The 17,080-nt window shown below is 42.1% G+C and overlaps 3 protein-coding genes across 4 annotated transcripts; 1 reads left to right on the top strand and 2 right to left on the bottom strand.

The window, feature by feature from the left end:
* Positions 1-724: 724 nt before the first annotated feature.
* Positions 725-9,508, bottom strand: mybl2b (MYB proto-oncogene like 2b). Its single transcript, XM_085455735.1, has 15 exons — positions 9,232-9,508; positions 8,700-8,796; positions 8,493-8,564; positions 8,317-8,409; positions 7,999-8,219; positions 7,331-7,463; positions 7,177-7,236; positions 6,874-7,074; positions 6,428-6,700; positions 6,213-6,352; positions 5,150-5,246; positions 4,954-5,061; positions 1,960-2,064; positions 1,739-1,870; positions 725-1,641 (listed from the first exon to the last, which is right to left on the bottom strand). Exons 1-15 carry the CDS (start codon positions 9,249-9,251, stop codon positions 1,513-1,515), a joined length of 1,881 nt encoding a protein of 626 aa, XP_085311861.1. The 5' UTR covers positions 9,252-9,508; the 3' UTR covers positions 725-1,512.
* A 783-nt stretch (positions 9,509-10,291) lies between these two features.
* LOC146708872 (uncharacterized) lies at positions 10,292-11,084 on the top strand. Its single transcript, XM_085455734.1, has 2 exons — positions 10,292-10,326; positions 10,415-11,084. Exons 1-2 carry the CDS (start codon positions 10,293-10,295, stop codon positions 10,900-10,902), a joined length of 522 nt encoding a protein of 173 aa, XP_085311860.1. The 5' UTR covers position 10,292; the 3' UTR covers positions 10,903-11,084.
* A 53-nt stretch (positions 11,085-11,137) lies between these two features.
* On the bottom strand, positions 11,138-15,885 carry ift52 (intraflagellar transport 52 homolog (Chlamydomonas)). 2 transcript variants are annotated; one of them, XM_085455729.1, is made up of 14 exons: positions 15,826-15,885; positions 15,134-15,301; positions 14,708-14,795; positions 14,428-14,557; positions 14,256-14,331; positions 14,031-14,102; positions 13,822-13,948; positions 13,650-13,733; positions 13,483-13,551; positions 13,092-13,246; positions 12,925-13,012; positions 12,695-12,803; positions 11,439-11,584; positions 11,138-11,364 (listed from the first exon to the last, which is right to left on the bottom strand). In XM_085455729.1, the coding sequence occupies exons 2-14, from the start codon at positions 15,250-15,252 to the stop codon at positions 11,323-11,325; spliced, it is 1,305 nt and encodes a 434-aa protein (XP_085311855.1). In that variant the 5' UTR covers positions 15,253-15,301; positions 15,826-15,885; the 3' UTR covers positions 11,138-11,322. The 2 variants fall into 2 exon arrangements, with proteins under 2 accessions (XP_085311855.1, XP_085311854.1); XM_085455728.1 differs by lacking the exon at positions 15,826-15,885 and adding an exon at positions 15,585-15,783.
* Positions 15,886-17,080: the final 1,195 nt, after the last annotated feature.

Raw genomic sequence — 17,080 nt, 5'->3', positions numbered from 1 at the left:
GCACTTGACTTGTAAAAGCCTATATGACTTTTTTTTTTTATTTCACCATTCATTAACCGCATAGAGAAGTTTTCGTCGTTTAATAATGTTAAAGTTTTCTTGAAGCAAACGGTATTATTAAAGTTCTTCATGACCGGGCCAAGTGTCCTCTTGTGTGGAAATCAAAATATGGTCACCCTAAAGTACACCACGTGAGTCAACTGCCAAAACCTGTTTTTATCAAGGTGGTTTCTTGTGCTGATGGTGAGTACATTAAGTGTACTCCACTTACACTGATACTTTCAATGGAAACAGTTTGTTTTTGAATTTTTCACAGGCTTACATAGAGCCTTAGGAAATTGTTTTTTCACATTCCTGTGTACTCAGAAATTTAGATCTTGCATTAAGAAAATGTGATTGGAAAATTCTGAAAGTTAATATCTTAATTTAAGTTACCTGGACAACTCCAACTCAAGCTAGGAAAGAACTTTAACCTCTAACCTTTAACCTGCTGAGGCTTCCTGATTGTTGGGTCTTTGCCTTGTAATATAATGTGACCCGATTCAAATGTTGTGAATTGGTGCCATATAAACATAATTGAACAAAATGTTGCATAAACTAAGACAGGCTCCAATTATTAGACCACACTTTCAGCACATTCCAACTAAAACAAAGCCTACTTTATACACCTTAATTTGTCAGGACTGCATCACAAAGTTGCAGCAGCATAATCAAACAGCAAGTGTATTGAACATATCAGTATTTTATTCAATTCTGCAACATTCTTGTATGACAGAGCAAACAGTCAACTCTATTTACAGTGTCACATTATTTATAATCCCCTTCACACCAACAGTTGGAACACTTTTACACCTTCACTACATCTCACATAAATGACTATTACAGATTAAAACTTGAGATGTACGCATCTTGATGGGTAGCTCCTCATCTTTAGAGATATGATTAGTGTCAATTTCTCTCCAATGTGTGGGAAGCTACAATTTGTGTGTACCGAAATGCATCATAAAACGAATCTATACATGCTAAATAGATCCTACAATAAGTGTTCCCTTCATGCATTACTGTTCAACCTGTAAATCCTCTATAACACAGAACATGGATATGGAGGGGCAACCTTTGTACAAAACACAATGTTAAAAAAACTGTTTAATCACATGTAAAACCTTTTTTTTTTCCCCAGTGATGGCAAAACTATACAGCCTTGATTTTTCATTTACACATTCTTCTTCTTCCCCCTCAACATTCATTCGTTCTTTTCAAACACTGAAATAACAACTATGGAATTAAACATGCCTGGCAGCCTGACTCTACATCTAAAAGCAACATTCTCTTTCAGACAGGCCTAACACTGTCAATAACCTGATCGCTAACGTGTTGTTCAAACATGGCGCTAACCTTACAAGACGTGACTCTTTCTCCGCCACAAAGTACACCAGGCCCTCAGGAGAAATGGGAAAATAGCAACTGTAAGTTCTGGATAAGTAACATTTTGGCGTAAAAACACGAGCCATCTCAGGACAGGATCAGAGCCCGGCTAGGAGCGTGGGATTTTAGTGAGCGAAGGTAGCGCCGGGCTTTTTCTGTCATTATTAACTGGTCTTTAGTTTGTCCGCAAACAACCATTTCCCATTCCTTTGACATCTGTGGAGGAAAAAAAAACCCATAAACAGATGTAAATGACTTCACACTCTGATTACACTTATAACTCCTCTCAAAAGAGCAAAAAGGTGGAACATACTGGAACTGGGGGGACTGTGCTGGGAAATATGGCACTGTCACTTGGTCCCAAAAGGAAGCCCTGATCCAAAATGTTTTCGTGCCGCTTGCTGCTAAGTGGTGAAGAGCTGACAGAAATCAACATCGGTTCTTCCTGTGGCCAAAAAAGTAAGGACCAAATATCAAGAATTAGGATATGACTAAACCACACGCAGGCTAATAAAGCGTTTCCACACACTTTACCTTGATGTTGTGTTTGGCTGATTTACGTTTGGATGTAGGCATCACCTGGCAGTCCATTACATCCAGTGCCAACGACTTACGCACTTTCTTCATAGGAGGGCGATGCTGGCAATAAAAGACGATCAAATCGGCAAAGAGAAACAAGGTCTGTTAAAAATATCTGAGTGAAGAATGGAAGGAAGGTAGCAATGAGCTGTCAGCAGCTCTTAGCTCAAAGCATTCTCACAGAGTGGTGGCAGTAAGAGCCTGCTTTGGGTACAGCGACTGAACAAGGCTGCTTTCTGTGTGTGACAACTGTGATTGACAGCCCCGAGGTGGGAACTCCTGAGTGTGAAGAAAGGAGGTGCTATGTTCCAAAACTTTACAAGTTACAAAAGGCTCAGTGTTTGTGTAGCTGAAGGTCATTAACAGAATAAAATAGCATCCCCTGCATGCACCATTACAAAAACCCTTTTAAACAGAATTCCTCCGTACTAACATTTGTCAGTTTGCAGCTACGGCTCTAGGTGTATTATACTCATACATGTTGCACTCAGAATGATTTTTTCTTTAAATTATGTGGAACATAGCAGAACAAAAAGAGTGCAAAACCGTGCAGCCTATATAGTGGAAAGAAGACCACCTAAGACTATTCAGCCAGTAGGGGAAGGATATGTCATAAACAGCGGTAGATCCTTTCCCTGCCCCAGGTATTAGTGTTTTTTGGCATTTGTGTCTTAAACTCGAATATTCAGTGTAGGATTAGCACTGTGTTATACTGCCCACAGTATAAGTGTACAAAAGTGAAGGGACCTGATGCATGTGAGCAGAAACACACTGCTATCACTGACAGAGCATGACAGCACATGTAACTGAACTGTAAAGTTTGATGATTTTAGCAACTTACATCTACTTACAACTGCTAGTGAGACTTTTAGTAGTTTTCCTAGGATCAGTTTCACTCCAGGTTTTAGATATTTAGTGCACAATATGTATACTATGGATGTTATGATCAGGAGTATCAAGATGTCAGAGCACCCGCACTACTACTATATTAGTATAGCGGGTCCATGGGGATGAAAAAAAAAGAGACAGTTTTTGTGAATTAAGAGAACACTAATGATTTTTAAATTAAATTCTAGATATTGAGCTGCTAGCCAGAATTTTTTTAATTTTATGATGTTATTTTATTTATTTTTTCCAGTGTAAGCCTAATGAGCCATGATGATGACGACTTTCTTTAATTTACTGTAGTAGCATCTTCCTAAAGTGGACAAACTCAAAATTGTGTTTATTTTTATAATACATCTCAGCCTCATATTAATGGATGGGGTATCCGACCGGTGGCACTGACGTCACATCTTATGAAGACTCTAGAGCGGCTCTTCCTCAACCTCCTCCGACCACAGGTACAACATGCCCAGGACCCACTACAGTTTGCATACAAGGCGGGTGTCGGAGTGGAGGATGCCATCCTGTACCTCCTGCATAGAGCCCACTCACACCTGGATGGGGGAAAAGGCACGGTCAGGATCCTGTTTCTTGACTTTTCCAGTGCCTTTAATACCATCCGGCCCTGTATGCTTCAGGAAAAACTGAACAGGATGGAGGTGGACCCCTGCCTGGTGGCTTGGATCTCCGACTACCTCACCGACAGGCCACAGTACGTCAGGCTGAAGGACATCACGTCTGACACTGTGGTCAGCAGCACAGGAGCACCACAGGGAACTGTGCTGTCCCCTCTTCTCTTCACCCTGTACACCTCTGACTTCTGCTACAACTCTGAACTATGCCATATTCAGAAGTTTGCAGATGACACAGCCATCATGGGGTGTATCTGGGATGATCAGGAAGAGGAGTACAGAAGTCTGGTGAGGAACTTTGTCGCATGGAGTCACACAAACCACCTGCAACTCAACACCTCAAAGACTAAGGAACTGGTTGTGGACTTCGGGAGGTCCAGAGAAGGTCCACTGCCGGTTCAGATAGAGGGGGAGGAGGTGGAGGTGGTCAACAAGTACAAGTACCTCGGGCTGTGGGTGGACAATAAACTGGACTGGTCATGCAACACAGAGCACCTGTATAAAAAAGCCCAAAGCCGACTGTACTTCCTCAGGAGGCTGAGGTCTTTTAACATCTGCAGGAAGCTCCTGAGGATGTTTTACCAGTCGGTGGTTGCTGGAGTACTTTTCTATGCTGTGGTGTGCTGGGGGAGCAGCACAGCAAAGAGGGACTCATGCAGGCTGGAGAAACTGATCAGGAAGGCTAGCTCTGTGGTCGGCATGAAGCTGGACACTCTGGTGACAGTGGCAGAGAAAAGCACACTAAAAAAAACTGCTGGACATTATGGACAATGCTGGGCATCCTCTGCACACGGCCATTAACAACCAGAAGAGTCTGTTCAGTGACAGGTTGCTTCTCCCCAAGACAAGAACTAACAGACTTAAAAACTCCTTTGTCCCACACGCCATCAAACTGTTTAACTCCTCTCTGGAGGGGAGAGGGAGGGGAAACAGGTGGACAAAGGAGGGGGGAACAACTAAGCTGTAGTGCCTCTTTACCTCACTGTACAATACCTTGTGCAATACTTTTTGTAAATAGTCAACAGTGCAATAGACTCAATACTTGAAATGTGCAATTCACTTGTATTTTTATTTTTTATTCCTATTTATTCTATTTATCCCCTTTGTATATTTTATTTATATTTGTCTCTGTATTTTATATATATATATATAACAATTCTGTAACTGTAACTTCGGTCGTTGCTGTGCTTTTTGGAAGTCGAATTTCCCAGAGGAACCCACCCGAGGGATTAATAAAGTTCTATCTTATCTTATCTTATTATATTTCTTTATACTAAAAGAAAGGGGAACAATATGCAGGTGTATTAGGTTAGTAAATCTACCAGTCTGGCCTACTTGGAATCAAATGTTGGGCAGAAAGTGAGTCTGACACCAGCCTCTGACTGAAATGACTAAAAATCTGTGCAATGTATTAAAATCGGCTTTTAGTTACCACAGTTTTGCGCCTCTGTTCGGGTGGAGTTAAGCGCATCATTAAGTCGATCCCCGCATCTCTCAAGATGACCTCATTTATGTCGTCCTCGAGGTTGGGAGTCTGAGGCTGACAAAAGAGCAGAAAAGGCTGTTAACAGCACAGGAGAAAGACGAGAGCTAGCATGTTTTCCCAGACAGCACATGCTGATGCTCACCAGAGGCTGCAGAGGCCCGTACTTCTCCATGGCATTTTTAAACGGTGTTGGAGTTCGTGGGGTACACAGCTCAGACTTGTGGTTGGGTGTAACAAAACTAGAGAAAACAAAAAGGAGAACACAGAGAAGTTCATATACACTGTGTTAGATTAACAACGTATAATTCTTACTGTGAGAAAGACACTAGAAGTCATTGTTCAGATTAACATCAGGCCCTGCTTAAACTATGTTAATGACAAAAATAAAAATCCTACTTCCAATTTTATCCACTCATTTCAGCTCAGTGTTACGTCACTTATGATCACCCTCACTGGTGGGTGTACCGCCTCACTAATACGTGTGGCTTTGAGCAGATAAGACACAAGCAGGCTGAATAGTTACAGTAATCGAGGTGCTGGCGAGATATTATGTTAGTGCAAGTGCTGCATTAAACACTGAACATAGGACTCGATTAGCCCATCGTCACCAATATCTAATCTCTCCAAACTTGAATCAGCATCAAACCGATATCTGATTTTTACACCACTTTACAATTAATGATTAGTTATTATTAATCTCTCACTCTCTTTCACAGTGTCTCTTTTGTCCTGTTTCCAAACCTCTGCCTGAGGCTTCTTCCTGTTAAAAGGGAGTTTTTCCTTCCCACTGCTGCCAAGTGCTTGCTCATGGGGGGGGGGGGGGGGGGGGGGGGGTCGCCTGATTGTTGGGGTTTTCTCTCTATTGTTGTAGTGTCTTTACCTTACAATATAAAGTGCCTTAGGTGACTTTTGTTGTGATTTGGTTCTATATAATAAATGAATAAACTGAATTGATGTAAAAAATACTAGTAATAAATGTTAATCCATTGAATCTGACATATTCAATCCACAACCCTTTGTACTTGTAGAAAAACGCACTCTAATAATTCTAAGAACATTACATGAGATTAAAATGTGCAAGAATCATTATTATAAGTTGGTGGAGATGCTTTGATGGCATCAGATCTTCAGAAATTTGTCTGTTTTTAGATGAACCCATGAAAAACGAAGCCATCAGATGCCTCCACCAATTAGAGGACTCTTACACTGAGTTTTCCTTTTGAGTGAGAGGCGTCTTGTCTCGCTGCAGTGGAGTGGTAACTATGGCTTTCTGGCTGCACACGGGTGTGGATGTGAGAGGCGACTCTAAGTCATGAGTGTCCTGCTTAGTCCACATGTTGAGAAACTGCAAAAACACACATTTGTCAGTAGAGTGCATTAATAGGACATGACTGCGAGTACCACTGAACAAGGGACTTACTTGAGATGGAGAAAAGGGCAAGATTTTGACAGGGGTGCTCTTAGGAGTCATGGACTTGTTGGCGTCGGGAGACAAAGCGATGCACCTTCGGCTCCGGTGGCTCAGTATGGAGGGGGGTGTGACGCCCCCAGGAGAGATGGGGATGAGTTCTCCTTTGCTGCCTTTGCTTAGTTCCTGCAGGGCGCTGCCTTCCAGACGAAACTGATGTCGCTCTGGGCTGGGACTGTCCTCGGGGAGGTCAAAGGCTGCGAGGTTGCACCAGCCATCAAGATCCTTAGTGCAGAAGAGACATTTATTTGTTAGGTCAGCATGCAACCACGACTGTGAAATAGCCAAGACTGAACAGGTGCAGGACAAACTGTATAGAGAATACATTATAGACAATATAAAACCAGGACAGTTTTTTTTTTTTTTTTAAATAACCCCGTAGTATTGTAGATATTCACCCCATCCACCATGTCTAACACTTCCTTCAGAGCTGGGCCAGTGGGAGACAGAAATCCGGAGCTGTCCACCACCCAGCTGGTGCTGTTCAGCGCTCCTGTGCTGTCCACCTCACTCTTGGGACTCAGACTGTTGGTTGGAGAGGGAACAGACTTTGACGGCCCAGCTTTGCTGGTGCCAGCTTTAGCTGACGTTTCTTGCAGCTATTGGAAAAAGGAGATTCTATAACAACACTAGCATAGACTAGTTTCTGATACTTAAGATAACTGTGTTATTTTCTTTAATGAATGCGAACAGTCACTTACTGAAGGAGGGATCTTCTGCTCAGAGTCCTTGTCTGAACTGTCTTGAGAGCAACTGGGCACCTGTGTAATGAGAAGAACCCAATTTCTGTATCTCACCATACATATCTTTTGTATCTTGTATCATAGAGGAGGACATCATGGAAACACAGCCCACCTGACCATCCTTGTTAACACGAGCCCACAGCTCCTCCAGCTCATTGGGCCTGAAGACCTCCCCGGAGTAGAAGCCCATCTCTAACTTCCGTTTGATGGTCGAATTCCAGTGATTCTTCACTGCATTGTCCGTCCTGTCAATATATATCAGGACATGAATTGCAGTGTTTCCCCACATACTGACTTTATTTGGCAACACAAAGTAATCCTTGCACTTGTTTTGAAAGTTGACTTATTGCTAACAACCTGGCCCTTCTCCTGAGACATCCAACAATGTAATACACTACCTCTTAAGTGTGTCTCACACCCTGTGGATGAAAGGATTCCAACAAACAACAGTAGACAATACTCTGCTGCGAAGATCTGCTGTGACCTACAGGCTCAGTCTAGCTGGAACAAGTCCCTTGTGGCTGAGAACAGAACAAGGACTACTGTTTAAGTTTAAGACTGTGGTGTAGGAGTCCATGCAGTCCATTGCAGGACAAGTGACCCACCAGATAGGCAGCTGATTAAATTGTTCATCAGTTGTTACAAAGTATCTGACAAGCACAGCAAAGTATCAAACTTTTCTAAGTTAAAAATTTAAGAATTCAATTCAGAAAAGAGCAGGAGTTTGCATGTAAAAGCTCGTATCAGCCAAATTCTGTTTCTGGCAGAGTAGCTACTTGCCTTCCAGGGAGCAGTTTTGCGATCTCAGCCCAGCGATTGCCAAGCAGGCAGTGAGCCTTATAGATGATGAGGTCCTCCTCAGCCGTCCATGAAGACTTCTTGACACTGGGATTGAGGTGGTTGTGCCAGCGCTCTCTGCACTGCTTCCCCAGTCTGCCTTTCAGGTGCTTGGCTACCAGTGCCCACTGTTTGTTGCCATAAAGATTGACAAGCTCTATAACCTAGAGGACAAAAAAGAAAAGTTTAAAAAAAAAGAAGATCACCAGCATGCTTTTATTCACAACATATTTACTCCGTTAACACCTCTAAACTACCTACCTTCTCATCTTCCTCTTTAGTCCAGGGGCCTTTCACTAATTCTGGGTCCAAGACTTTAAACCAGCGGTGCTGACACTGATGTTCAGTATGATTCTAAAAAACAAAAAAGCAAACTCAAAATACTGAAAAAGATTTCTGTTGACATACATTCTTACAGAAAAGATGTTCAGACTCACAGGTATGTAGCTGGCTATGGTTTTCCAGTCATTTGGTCCCAGTTTCTGAACCAGCGTTTTAAGCTTCTCATCCTGTATACACACCCAAAAATGAGCATTTTTATGATCCCTGTCCTCTAAAGCCATCTAAATAGTCGGTTTACTTCAATGTTTAAATGAAGGTCTGGTTTACATTATATATATCAAAAAATAAAAATAAACAAATACCTCCTCTTGAGTCCATTTCACCTTCACTTTCCCTCCATCCCTCTGCTCTGCCACATCAGAATCAGTGTCCTGATGCATGGCCTCCTCTCCATCCTCACTGAGAGACAAACAACTGTGATGTGGACGAACATAGCTGACAGACAACTCACTACTGACCGGCCCTGGTGATGTCCGGAAGACAGCTAGATTATCGTTCTTATTTTTCTAGCAACTGCGCGGACAACAGCTCGCAGAAATAACATACTGTTTGCCAATTATGTCTGTGTTGAGCAGTGATTTATTTATCTAGTGAGATCTAAGAGAAACCGTGTTTGGCCTCAAGTTTAACCCTAAGCCTGTTTTCCGTGTCCGGAAAAAGGGCGGCACAGACACAAGCGAGCTCCCAGGCATAGCAGGGTTAGGTCAAACAGTAAAGACTGCAGTTTCCAACTGACTGTATTAAACAGAAGACGTTAAATACTCACATTATCCCCCGTGTTAAAAAAAATAAAATAAGCACAGCTAATTTAGGTAATAAATATTAACATCTTACCCGCGCGGCCACCGGGACATTTCCCTCTATTTCTGTTGTTTACGGTCCGAAAGCGATTTCTCCGGCGGCCGTTGCACGTCATGTACATACGTACTCGGTATTATGTCGTCGTAATACCCGTGATTAATGTCTCTATGCTGTAGCCAGTGTTGGTGATGGAGGCTCGGCACTTTTCTAATGTTACAGCCTATACAACCAGCTGGTGCGGAGCGCCAGAGTTGTCCGCGCTCTTGGATTTCTATCTCGCGCTCTTCTCTGTCGTAGGAACCGGATAGTGACGTAGCTGCGCATTGGAGCTGCGCGTAGCCACAAAGAACGCTTCCGGTTTGTCCCAGCGGTGTAAATTTTGTTTTATTATCGTAAAATAATGTTTTTTGCTGTCATTTGTGTGTCCTAGTCAAACACTGTAAACACCCAATTGCTCAGAGGAGATGTTTAGATATTGTTACATAATAAAACAGTAAAACAGTAAATTTAGTTTGAAAAAACACGATTTTTCTACTAGAAAATTTCAGACACTTTCACATAAATATTTTTACTTATGAAGTCATTTTAATTTATTTTTTGTTTGTTTTTTCATATTTACACTTTTAACTAAATATACTTTCTACCATTTCCTTCCCAGAAAATCTATAGTATGTTTGTGAACAGCTTTTAAATAATACAGTGCTTATTAGACCACCACCCAGTGTAAGGTTTATGCCACAGCTGCCTTAAATTGATAGTACTAGTATTCAAAAAGTATTTTTTTATGTTTCTGTATTGGTTAGGCCACCAGTATGTGTGAGCTCTTTAATAAAAATTATATTTTTATGCTAAAAGATTTTTTTAAACAGCATACAAAAAAAATAGTTTTTAAAAAGTTTAGTGATTTTGTTAAAATTACAGCCTTAGATATAACCTAACAGATTAGTGCTCAATAAACCACAAGTAAATTAAAGGGCCTGAATCTGTACAGGGCTGACAGGTCCACCTCCTTCTCCCACTGATGATCTGCAGCTGGGTCAATTAGCAAGTAGCTCCAACAGCTTAAAAGCCAGCTGGAGCTCAGCTGATTAAACATGGAGACAATGGAGAAAGTGTTTGTGGTCAAAGGTAAGAAAACTGGACTGAATTAGACGTGTTCATTTGCCTCATCAGGTGATTTGTTTCTGAATTCTGTCCAACATGTTTTACCTTTTAGATATGAAAAGCTTTGAGTGCTCATCTCCATCAGAGCTTGACAGGAAGTTTTATGGGGAACAGAGTCTGCTGTCTGCACTGTCAGTGGAACAACTGTCCACATCGAGGGTGTTGAATGACACGACAGCTGATGGATTGGACACCAGGCCGTCTGTTGGAGCCTCTCTCTGCCTGTCCTCTGACACCGCCTCCCCCTATTCAGGGTTTTCAGTGAACACCATGAACACTCATGAAGCTGACGGCTGCTACCTGGCCGTCCCATTACTGGGGAAGTCCTCCACTCCCCATATGCTCCTTCAGAAGCCAAAGCAGCCAGCTTGTTTTGATCAGTCATACAACGATCTCACCGCCTCGCAAATGTCATGGGACGTGTCTGTGATCAAGTCGGAGAGCAATAGCCCCAGATTCTACGTGGAGTCCTGCACTCTGGAGCAAACGTGGAGTCCAAAACCCTCACAACAAGAGTCACTAGCTGATGTTTCGCCCTGATGTGGCTAAAATTAACACTTTACAAGGGAAAAACGTTAGATGTCAAGTGTGATGTGTACTCCCAGCCTCTTAACACACTATGTCCAAGTTACCCCCTGCCCCGCCCTCAAATCTGTAGTTTGACATCATGTTCTGTTTTTAAGGGATCCATGTGAGGACTGATGCAGAACAGTTTGCCTTTTTAATAATCATATCAATGTTTTAACTACAAAAATATTTTCAAAGCACTGTTAAATAAAGGGTATAGAACTTTATTTGCTCTGGTATATTCTTACAATGAAAGACAATACAAAGTTATAAAATGTAGCTGTACATGTTCTGAAAAGTGTGGTTACCGCAGTCCCTCCATTGTAACTGTGTGCTCATAAGCTTTCTAATTTCAACAGGGACGTATCGAATGTTCAGGTTTCTTGAATCCAATCACAGCGGAGTGAACCGGGCCTCCGGGTCCACATCGTGTTCCTGCCAAAAGTGAGGAAAGTCATTATTGGACAAAGCCTTTAGATACAGGAAGATGTAGTTATGAACACACTCACCTGATTTAGTTTCTTGAACTCTACAACCTGGAAGAAAATGTGTTCCAAGATGTGCTTGGCATCCCTCTGCTCTTTATCCAACTTAGAAGTCACTCCGAGAATTTCACCACATTTCCGGACGTAGAATTCAAGGTCATCGTCTGTACCTGTGAACACAACCAGTTTAATATCAGGATGAGTACGATTAACTGCCTGCTTCAAAACCGGCAAGTTCAGAAATAAACTTAGTTTAAGGGAGATGTCTGGGTAAAGTGTACAAGAGGTGGGACTAGGATGATCAGATTTAGACTCATGAGCAAACATTTAACATGTAAAGAATATCTGTAGCAGGAGGATTGAAAGTTGCATCCTACCTGACGGGAGGTATCAACAGGCCTTTTTAGACTTGTTTACAAAAACAAAAACAAAACACTGCATTTCCTGTTATTTGTAGTACTTTTATTCATATTCCATGAACATTTCATTCACTTTTGGTGATTTGTAAATTTAAACTTTAAGTAAACAGAAAAATATCATGAAATGCTAACCTGCAGGAGAATTATGACAACATTCTTCAGACATTCAATAATTCGATTAAATTTTATTTATATAGTGCCAATTCACAGTCCCCTATATTTTATTGTAAATACCCTACAATAATAGAGACAAAACCCCAGCAATCAGATGCTCCCTATGAGCAAGCAACTGGTGACAGTGGGAAGGAAAAACTCCCTTTTAACAGGAAGAAGCCAACAGAACCAGGCTCACGGAGGGGCAGCCATCTGCCACGATTAGATGGGGTGAGGGGAGGACACTGTGGAAGTAGAGTTAGGTAGCTGCTCTGCTTCGTGTTGCCACATGACACTAAAGATAACAACTGTGGAGGAATTGGCTGACTTTTTAAGTGTCCTGTCTTATATATAATATATATGTTGACTTTTAAAACTAGGTCCAATTAAAAGATAAGACATAGGTTAAGTCTTAATATGTGATGCAAGAGCTGAAACTGCTGTGCAGTCCCACGTAAAGAGGGACACCTGATCAACCTATATGAGATACAGGATGACTACTGAACTGCTGTGAAAATAACCACCAAGCTTCTCACATTAGCTTATCACACATCATTAGTCTTATACGTGATAAGTAGCAAATGAAAGTCAGTTTAATGTGGAATCTCACTGCCCTGGACATGTAAGTCCTCACATACGCCTCCATCAAATGATATCTAGAGGGCTGCAGTGCATGTTTGAATGCTCCATTAGCAATTCTGAACTTACACTTATTGGTGAGCTGTGCCAGACGCACTTTCTCTGACGAGAATGTTTCGTCTAGATCGAACAGATCCAGCATGGGTGGAGGCAAATCGTTTAAGGCAGGCGGAAAGACCTGAAAGACAGGGCAGCACCTACTTTTGGCTTCAAACTTGTGGGACTTTAAGCAAAAATGTTATCTTAAGATTTCAGTGAAATCCTTTGTACAGAAAAACCCCAGGGGAAAATAAACTCACAGCAGGCTGAAGCTGAGGCAGAGGAGTTTCAAACTGCGGTGCAATCAGCTGCAGCGGCTCAGCTTTCACATTAAGCTGCTTGTAAGCACTGCAAACCAAAGATCTGTTTTTAGCTTCGAAGGGAAACAACAGCGTTTGGACTCAGGGGAGGGTGACCGATTTCTCACCTGATGACTTGGGGTAAGGTGTCAGTCGACAGATTGAACAAAGACATATCAAAGAGAGAGGTGAAGTCCCGTGGGTTTTCGTCTCCTTCTTGTAAGCACACTCTGAGCTGTTCAGACAAACAGCCAGTGTCTGGCAGCATCGTGTAATCTGTGATCTGGGGGACAAAAAAAAGGACAAGAAGAAAAGAAGAACCTTGGCTCATTAAAAAAAAAAAAAAGAGAGAGGGAGAGAACACAATTAGAATCAGAATACTTTATTGATCCCTGGGGGAAATTATTTTTTTGTTACAGTGCTCCATTATAAACCAACATTAAGACAAGACAGACAATACGCTAACTAAGAATAGGAATGGCTAGGAAAGCCATTCTGCCATGCACTCTTCTTCCTCACCTCTGGGTCTTCGGCATCAATCTGATTCAGCTGAATGTTATCGGTCATGAGCCACTGAAGCACAACGTCCTGTGATAAAAGAAAAAGTTTCATTTAAAGGAGCTTTATTCTAGAAGGATCATGCTTCTACCTTTACATAATAAATTACACAAAAAAAGTGGACTTACCATGATTTTACTGTTCTCCTCTTTGTCTATGTATTGATCACTGAACATGTGGCAGGAACCCAAGACAGCCAGTTTGCCAGAATTCTACATTAAAAAAAAGTAATCTCCATCTTACCACATTTCTGACCATATGGTTAGAAAAACAAAGTTGTTACTACACTGTGCCTCTGACCTTGCCATGATAGAAAGCCACGACAGGCCTGTTGAGGGGGAAGCAGACGGAGCCCGTTGAAAGAACAGCCACGGCCGGCTTCATCACGGTCAGTGTGGCACCGTATGGGTACACAAATGTGAGCGCCCTGCACAAAGAAAGACAACAGCTCAAATGTGAAGTCTTTCTCTTTAATACAGAAGATGGAGGTGTACAAGATTGAGACTCACTGTGCATTGTTTCCAACATTTTCATCTTCAATGATTCCCGTGACCACTTTTCCAGCAGCACGGCTGATCTCCCTGCACAGGAAACAGGCAACTGAATTGATAGTTTGGCATGTATCAGCATACAGATGAAATTAGATAAGTCTTAGATTATGCCAGCATAAATTTAGGCTAGAACAATCTGGGACTCTGTGAAATATACATAAAAAGAGAAAAACACTGGTGAACCTGTTCAGTACACCATTGGACACAAGCGCCTCCTTAGGATGGAAGTATTTGTAGTACACATTCCTCACCACAGCATCTTGGATAAACAAGATGAAAACAAATACAAAGCATTTTAAAAACAGCATGGGCAATGTTTGCATAGCTGTTTTCCCAACAAGGTTTCAATACGCACCATTGTTGACCATTACTCCGAAGTCCTCCAGGAGAAAATTGATGTTTGTGTCATACTTCATTTCTCCTCCTTCACCGAGCATGACCAAGATATTCCCTCCTCCATCCAGGTAGACTTTCAGCGCCTCCATCTGAAATAAAAGGAAATAACTAATGTGAAAATGTGTTTGCGGTTGAACAAATGAAAGAAGCTTAAATATTTTGGGTGGCCCTAAGCCTTGTAGAATTTTAGACTGCTTGGAAATTAGCCTTCAAATAACATCTTTTCACCCATACATCACCTCTGACCCTGTGAACCTCTCCCTTGGACCTGCAGTTATCCACAACTTGACACTCTTCAGCTTATCCAAGGACAGCTCTTCTTTTATGCTACAGGAGACAGCACAGATTTTGCATTTGAGGTTTTGAAATTGCTGCGGAACTATGCGAAAATGTTGGTTAAGCTTGAGAAAAATGACAAAGTAAAATATAACTCAGTAAACATACTAAAGTGCTTTATTAAGATTATTACCAATACGTCCCATTTTATTATTTTACTTTACTATACTTACTTACAGAGACGAATATTCTAGCCTCCTATGTCTATATGCTTGCTTTGTTTACCAGGTCCACTGTATCACATTTACATTTAAGAGCATGTCTTAGCTGATAACTAGAGGACTTGGTACTATTTCTCTCTTGTATTTAATCGTCCCCAAACACCTTACCTTTGGATTTTCCACTGAGCTTTTAGTCTCTTCTGCATGGATTTGTAGCCATTGTTCGTAGTAAAAAGCTCTCTTTTTGAAGCATTGAAGACCACGCTGTTGCACTGTTCCTTCTCCATTATTTACCAGCTTCAGTCACCAAAGTTAGTGCTCTTATCATCCACACACCTAAAAGACGTTAAAAGCCCAAGTCAGACTTTACCATTAGTCCAGGGCTGCTATTCGCCAGCTGTAATTAGCATAGTTTTGGGTTTGCATCCACCGTCGTGTGCTAAAATGGTGTTAGCAAAAAACAGCCAAGAAGCTCGCTAACATTATGGTTAGCCGTGAAGCTAATAGCGAGGTGTTTTCGCTTCGTTTCACTAAAGACTGCTATGGTAACCTGTCAACTGTAGCACTCTGTTTTCCCCTTATGTTAAAGCCCAGGTTTACATTATTAAATGTTAATTACCTCAAAGCGCTCTTAGAAGCGGTGCATTATGGGAAATAATGGTAACCAAGGGCGCTAACAGCATAGCAACTGGATAGCGCAGAGCATTGTGTCAAAGCAACGTACGGTTAAAACAGCTTTTCAGCGCGTTTGTTCAGTAAGCATCACTCCAAGGTCAAAATATTTGCACTTTGAAGTGCTAGATAAAGTTAAAGGAATGTTCTGTGGTTTAACGATGGTTTTTATAAACAGAAAAACTTACAAACAAGTCAAAACTTTAAAGGTATTATTTCATCCCTGTCTATTAGTGCCATCACGGTGCATACACTAGTGCGGCTGATCCCAATAACCAACCAAGTATGTGGTTCAGATGAGGTGTGGTAAATGGCCTGTATTTATATAGCGCTTTTCTAGTCCCTAAGGACCCCAAAGCGCTTTACATATCCAGTCATCCACCCATTCACACACTGGTGATGGCAGCTACATTGTAGCCACAGCCACCCTGGGGCGCACTGACAGAGGCGAGGCTGCCGGACACTGGCGCCACCGGGCCCTCTGACCACCACCAGTAGGCAACGGGTGAAGTGTCTTGCCCAAGGACACAACGACCGAGACTGTCCAAGCCGGGGCTCGAACCGGCAACCTTCCGATTACAAGGCGAACTCCCAACTCTTGAGCCACGATCGTAGTTATGATATCTGTTCCTCCAGTCTGCCTTCAGCACAAAAATATCTGCCTTTTCTGGAAGAACTGGAGTCAGGATCTGAGAATGTGTGTGGGACCCTGGAGGCCAGCTGGTGAGTCTGTAGGAGGAGATGGAGTGGTGTTCCCCCTCGGACTCTGCTGCACAGGGGTAAAAAAAGGTGTCATCAGCTGCTCTGAGTGAAACAATCCCCTGACTGCGATATGAGGAAACTCCTTGGACCCCGTAACCAGGTCAGGGTAAAGGGAGAGGAATAGATTGTTCATAGAGTCCAAATGGCTGCTGTTTAAAGGATGGTTCCTCAAGTTTGTGATGAAAATCTGACGTACGAACATCACACAACTGTGGGATACTGTCTGTTCGTGACTTGGACAGGGGGAACAAACTGTAGCAGGATCAGCCTGATATTATTTGTATCCCACTGTAACTTTACTGTATAAAGAGCTAACATCTCCAAAATTTCAGGAGTAGTTAGTCATTATAAGAAGTGTTTATGAACTAAAAATCAAGAATGTGGGGTGCTGTTTGTCCATGATTTGGAAAGCCCAGAGCGTGCTCCCGACGCTGGGGAAACAAATTCTGCCGTGGATACTTACCTTGGCATCACTGTTGTGCAGGTGAAGCCAAAGACAAGATAGGCTTCATCATATTTTCTAGTCTTTGGCTTGGAAACATATTTGGCGTTACTTCATCTTCTGCTTTGCGTTTGTGGGAGCCCCCCCACACACACACACACTTTGGGAACAACTGTGTTACTGGGTGGTTGTGGCCTATGAGGTGAGTCACATTCGCCCCTAAGTAATGAATACATTTC

The sequence above is a fragment of the Copadichromis virginalis genome, linkage group LG5, assembly GCF_057382275.1.
Source record: "Copadichromis virginalis isolate Kocher_CV1m ecotype Utaka linkage group LG5, C_Virginalis_male_GT1.1, whole genome shotgun sequence".
NCBI classification, from domain to species: Eukaryota; Metazoa; Chordata; class Actinopteri; order Cichliformes; family Cichlidae; genus Copadichromis; species Copadichromis virginalis.
This window is presented reverse-complemented; position numbering and strand designations above follow the sequence as displayed.

Bases quoted from the DNA above. Each gene is read 5' to 3' on its own strand.
- mybl2b (XM_085455735.1), bottom strand. From the start codon at position 9,251: ATGTCCCGGTGGCCGCGCGG. The intron at 7,464-7,998 runs GCAAGTAGCTAC...ATATATTGACAG, and splicing joins GCAAAACTGCTCCCTGGAAG to GACGGACAATGCAGTGAAGA. The intron at 7,075-7,176 runs GTAAGTGACTGT...TTTTTCCAATAG, and splicing joins AGCAGAAGATCCCTCCTTCA to CTGCAAGAAACGTCAGCTAA.
- LOC146708872 (XM_085455734.1), top strand. From the start codon at position 10,293: ATGGAGACAATGGAGAAAGTGTTTGTGGTCAAAG. The intron at 10,327-10,414 runs GTAAGAAAACTG...TTTACCTTTTAG, and splicing joins GAAAGTGTTTGTGGTCAAAG to ATATGAAAAGCTTTGAGTGC.
- ift52 (XM_085455729.1), bottom strand. From the start codon at position 15,252: ATGGAGAAGGAACAGTGCAACAGCGTGGTCTTCAATGCTTCAAAAAGA. The intron at 14,558-14,707 runs GTGATGTATGGG...CTTTTATTTCAG, and splicing joins AGAGGTTCACAGGGTCAGAG to ATGGAGGCGCTGAAAGTCTA. The intron at 13,949-14,030 runs GTGAGTCTCAAT...TTCTTTGTGCAG, and splicing joins AATGTTGGAAACAATGCACA to GGCGCTCACATTTGTGTACC.